Raw genomic sequence first — 5,464 nt, forward strand, 5'->3', positions numbered from 1 at the left:
ATTTATGGCATTTATTGTGCATAACAAAGATGAGCGACAGAAGACAGTAAACAATTTCAGCGTTAATTTAATGTATTATTATCGACTGTTGTTGTTGATAGTGGGCGTTACTTAATTAACACATTTGAAAATTAATGATGCATAAAATATGATAAATGCTGTAGTTAGATAAATAATCTTCTCTGAAGCATTCTTCACAGTTTCTTGTTTTTTTAATTCTACACATTAAAACATTACGTATACATTAAAAATTGCATATCTGATAATTTATTTTAAAAAATTAATAATATATTTTTAGCGTTTCATTTGAAAGCATTAATGTTAACAGCGTAGAAATTGATTAAAGTCGATGTTTGATTTGAAAAGATAAAAATATTTAAAACTCTTAGTAGTCAAATATTAGAAAATTTTACATTTGGCTAAAAACAGTTACTTTCTCCCCGAATGGAACAAGCACAAATAAAGCAAGATGCACAAAAATGAATTTTAAATTTCAACGGATTATGCTATTATTTTGTATTACTACGCAATGAAAAGATTCTGCCGTGACCAGGATTCGAACCTGGGTTATTGCGGCCACAACGCAATGTCCTAACCACTAGACGATCACGGCTACGGCATTTTTTTATCATAACATATTTATCAAACTAAATGAATAAATAAAGAAATTTTTCTTTTAAAAATTGTACATTGAAAATAATTATTATCCTGAAACATCACATTTAAAAAGTATTCAAAATTTTCTATGATGTGTTGTTCAAAAGAAATTGATGATAATTGACTTTCGAGTTAATAAAAATCGACTAATCACTGCATGTGAATAAAACTTTTTTCCAATATTATAATAATTATTACGAAAATTTCAAACATTTTGATGTTTATTATGCATTTAATTTTTTATAAATTAAATGTATAAAATATTTCCTTGATTAATCGGCAATATTTTGAAATTCATATATTGCTAACATCACATGAAAGTAAGAGTTTATAAAAAAAGAATTTTGGTGAAAAGCAAAGAATTTTAAAATAAACATATGTCAATTTTGATTAATTTACAAAGAAATGTAATGTATATAAATTTTAAATAACTACTGAGATGCTGTTTTGAAATTTCCATCGATTCTTTTTCAATATAAAAACTTATGAATTTTTGTCAGGTAGAAATAATTTCTTGAAATTTTAATTATCTCCCCTATGATTAGATCGAAGCAACACAGCATGGTTGTTTTATTTTATTTTACTTTTAACAGAAAACTCCATTATAATATTTGGTGTAAAAAAATGCACGTTTTTTAGTTTTGCTTTTAAACTAGTGATTTCACAATTGATTGAATGAAAAATTCGTTTTGCACAAAGTGATAAAAAAATGAAAGGATTTTTATTCAAAATTATCATTTCTTGTGGACTTATTGTTTATTCGACTTTTTCTTTTATTCTTCATATTTCTTTTGTTTAATATATCAACTAGCAAATGACTGCTTTTACAAATGTCTCGCATGATTCAATTATGAGTTACTTTTTAACCAAACAATTTTGCTATGTCCATTGTGAAATATGAAAAACCTTCAGCTGGTAATGGTCAATTTATACTTTTCATGCTTGAGCAGATGCTTGTTCTGTGCATCCGCATGAGAATAGCTGCAGCCATTTATTAGTCGAGGCGATGCTATCTAAACTATGAAAAAGCAATTACTAATGACTATGACAAGCCAAGTCAAGCAAAATATTGAACATTCTTTCTTGTATGCATGTTTCTTTGAATACTGTGTGCTGTTGATCAAAGTGCAACTTAGCACAGCAACTGATGCAAAACGTTGACTACATTTTTGCTTCATTTTTCCACTTCATTTTCCACAAATATCCGTACAATCAAAGCTGTAACTTTTTCTGCATTCAATGAACCATAATGTAAGCATTTTTTAAGCTGACAATTGAAAATGGAGCAGAAAATGCGAAGAACATAATTCCATTTTTTCCCATTTTGTGCTTTTTATTCCTGAATTTTAGAATAAATCATAACTTCACCCACGATTTTAATCGATTCTTTCATGCTGTTTTTGTTCATTTTTAATTTTTATTTATTAATTTGCTATATTTTTATGTTTATTTTTTGCTTTTCAACTATGAAATAATTCTTCAAACGTAACCATGAATATTAATCATTACTAGTGCAATTTAATGAAAATTTTATTCTATTAAAATATTAAAATGCAAATTTTTTGTTAAAATGATGTCATCATATATTTCAAGTTGTGCTTATTATTTATTGTTCATCTCAAACTGAACAGCTTTCAATTAATATTTGATTAAAAGCTGTCTTTTTTTGAATTTTCAACGGAAGATATGCATAATTGTCACTGTCACCGATTGTCTGTTCACTGAAATGAAAATATTTATCATTTTTTAAATATCTCTTTACACAATTTGATTGATATTTCAAACATTGCACACACAAAATATATCATTGCGAACAGCGCAACAACCTGAAATATGCTTTGATCAACTCATGCCACAAAAGTACTTAATATAATGCTTTTTCAATTGCTAAACTTAGTTTAAACGTTCAAAAAATCTCTGCAAGCAAAAAAAAACTTTCAAACAGTTTATGGAATTGTTTTTAAAAAAATCACTAAAAAATTACAAGTTTATGAAAGTTGAATACATGACAGAGAAGGTTTTACAAAGCAAAATGCTTTGATGATCCTAGATATACTAACTTTATACATTTTATTGTAATTCACATACTTCAGAAGAAATATTTTTATAAAAATGTACTGATATTTTAAAAATTGATGTTGCAAAAAGCATTTAAGCACAAGCAGATGATATTTAAATTTGAAAATATATGCTTAAATCAAATACTTTGGTATTTGCAAAAGCTATTGTCAAAGATGAAAAGAAACATAGTAGATGATGTATTTTGGATAGATGTAATTGAATTAAAAGTTACACATGAATTAAATATATTAAATTGATGTGATTTTAAATTTATTAATTTGAAATTATTCAACCAATAAAAGATAAGATGAAAATTTATTAATTTCTTCAAAAATTATTTAGCAAATCAAAAAAAGTAATTTTAATGCTTTTAATTTTATCCATATTTTGTTATTGAATTGGAAAATTTTGTGCATAAAATTGGTTTGTAGTAAAATTAAGGCACTTTTTGAATAAATCATTCAGTATATTGCATAATATAGGTGTTCATAAAATTAATATCTACCCTTCAGTTATGGCAATATGGAGTGATAAAGTGGATGGGTGATAATTTACATTCTAAAATGAGATTGTTCATTCAATTTGCCGCACCTGTGTTCGATCAATATCCGGTCAAGCGGCCAGGTAAATGCTAATTAATGAAAATTACATGTACAAGTTATTTCGTTCAGTTTTGGCTGTCCGTAATCGATGGTCACTGTTGACTTGCACAATTTGCCGGTCAGTACAAATTGCGGGTTATGACACAATAATTCAACCGGCACATCAACAATGTGTCCTAGCACAGTTGTTGTTGACAAGCAGTATGTTAAAATAATTGCTTCACTGACACATATTTAATCCTTTCCAAGTGGTCACTTCGGGGTTGGCAATCGATCATCAATCCAGACGGTTGCTATTGGCCCGAGCTGAATGCAAGCCCCATCCATACCAATCGGTTCATCACTTTATCACCAGGTGTCGTTTTGGTACTTTTACTTTTTCACCTTCATGTTCGTTCAAGTTTGATCAGTTTGCCATTTCGCTTCTCCAACGGCAGTTGAGTATCGTTTGATCATTTTCACTATCTCCCTTCTTTCCAAAGGTACTGAGCCACACGGTTATTAATTGCAATTTTTCATTCAAAATCACAAACTCTTCCCATTTATTAATAAATTTATGAATTATGAACTTTCTTTTTCGTTTAAGCTTTCAAGCAGGCGACAAAATGAAGCTGGTATCGTTTGTGGTGATCATGCTTGCAGCGATTCTTTTGCATGGCAATTCAAGCAGGGCGGGCGTGGCAATGCGTGGCGCCTATCCTGGCAAAACGATCGACTCATACCAAATGGACGAACCATTACCGGTCGACAGCCGTTTCAACGAAGATCTCTGGCGAATGATGGTACAAAATTCCGCCGTATGGCGCAAAAGAGACATGCAACCTGATTCATCTGAAGTCGACCGACCCTCTTGGAAGAAGAGCAAACTTTGGGGATATGGCAAAGCCGTCTGGGGCTGAATGTTTTGTGGTTTTCACCTTGCATTGCTGTTTCCTATTTTTCTTTTCTCTGACCACCTTGTATGCGAAGTAAATTTGCTTCTATTTTGAAAATTATTTTTTGCATAATTTTTTCTCATTCGAAAAAAAACATTCGAAATGTAAAGAGATGCATGGTTAATAAATTTAATTGAATTTTGTAATCTTTTATCTTATAAACATTTGAAACACCCAGAAAAATAAACTTTACTTATTTCTTCTACTGCTACTTTTTTCTTGAATTATTACTCGTAAGCATTTATTAGCAATGGTATTTATCAGTTCAACTGAAAAAAGCAATTGCATTTTTATAAGTGGCTGATATTGAGCATCTGAAATATTTATGATCTTCACAATAGCCATATTTTCTAATTGTTTATTATTGTGAATTATTAATGTTAAACATGATATCATTATTGCAAAAATAGGATAAGAATACAGTTTTTTAAAAAAATTCTCATCATAAAATTTAGCTTTTCCTATTTCACATTTTAATTTATTCTCTTGAGAGAAGAGAGTACTGTAAAATTTTGAAAATACAAATAAAACATAATTTTCAAATGATCGCACTCTGAAATGATTGGAGAAAATTTTTACCAATACAGATGTGTAATGAAATTGCAAAAAGATATGGCTAAATGATCAATTGTTGAATATTGCGGATGGTGATCATTTGAATTCTCCAGCGATTTAGCACAGACCGTTAATAAGATTGCCTGACTTTAGCTGAACTCAGAAGCTGAAATGTGTGGCTAGTTGGAGGGTAAAGAAAGAAAAGTGGAAAATTAGTTTGACTTTTGAATGTCCATAAAAGCGCTGACAAAGGGTTGATTCAAATCAAAATTGCAAATTCAACTTGCAACCGATTTCAAATCCTCGATTTGTTTGTTGGTTATGAAACAGCAATTTACCAACACGCATTAGCAACAGACTTAACCAACAACATAAACTGAATAAACTCAACATCAGCTTAATAGTATTCTTCAATTATTTCAACAGATTCTTCTGATGGTAGATTTTGCTTTGGGTTTATGGAAATTTCTGCAGAGATCTGAGCTAAGAGTACTGAAGAAATTGAAAAAAGCATCTCACGATTATGAATAGAAATTCACATTTTTCATTTTCTGAAAATGAATAAGGTGGGGAGATTTTTCAAATTAGGCTATAAGATCTTCAACAACAAACAACAAATCAAAATTTTAATCATGATTCCGCTTTCGGTATTAG

The 5,464-nt window shown here is 29.5% G+C and overlaps 2 protein-coding genes and 1 non-coding gene across 3 annotated transcripts; 1 reads left to right on the forward strand and 2 right to left on the reverse strand.

Moving 5' to 3' along the window:
- Positions 1–541: 541 nt before the first annotated feature.
- On the reverse strand, positions 542–613 carry Tsp_06473. The gene has a single exon. It is a non-coding gene; the product is annotated as a tRNA-His (tRNA).
- Positions 614–3,281: 2,668 nt separating this feature from the next.
- On the forward strand, positions 3,282–4,219 carry Tsp_06472 (hypothetical protein). Its single transcript, XM_003378496.1, has 4 exons — positions 3,282–3,342; positions 3,390–3,521; positions 3,570–3,720; positions 3,907–4,219. The coding sequence occupies exons 1-4, from the start codon at positions 3,282–3,284 to the stop codon at positions 4,217–4,219; spliced, it is 657 nt and encodes a 218-aa protein (XP_003378544.1).
- Positions 4,220–5,207: 988 nt separating this feature from the next.
- Positions 5,208–5,302, reverse strand: Tsp_06471 (conserved hypothetical protein; the record flags this gene model as incomplete). The annotated part of the gene is made up of 1 exon (XM_003378497.1): positions 5,208–5,302. A coding segment is annotated over one exon (95 nt), but the record flags the coding sequence as incomplete, so codon positions are not given.
- Positions 5,303–5,464: the final 162 nt, after the last annotated feature.

This window comes from Trichinella spiralis (genome assembly GCF_000181795.1).
Source record: "Trichinella spiralis strain ISS 195 chromosome Unknown Scfld4, whole genome shotgun sequence".
Lineage (NCBI taxonomy): Eukaryota > Metazoa > Nematoda > Enoplea > Trichinellida > Trichinellidae > Trichinella > Trichinella spiralis.

Bases quoted from the DNA above. Each gene is read 5' to 3' on its own strand.
- Tsp_06472 (XM_003378496.1), top strand. From the start codon at position 3,282: ATGAGATTGTTCATTCAATTTGCCGCACCTGTGTTCGATCAATATCCG. The intron at 3,522-3,569 runs GTATGTTAAAAT...ATCCTTTCCAAG, and splicing joins ACAGTTGTTGTTGACAAGCA to TGGTCACTTCGGGGTTGGCA. The intron at 3,721-3,906 runs GTTTGATCAGTT...TTTTCGTTTAAG, and splicing joins TCACCTTCATGTTCGTTCAA to CTTTCAAGCAGGCGACAAAA.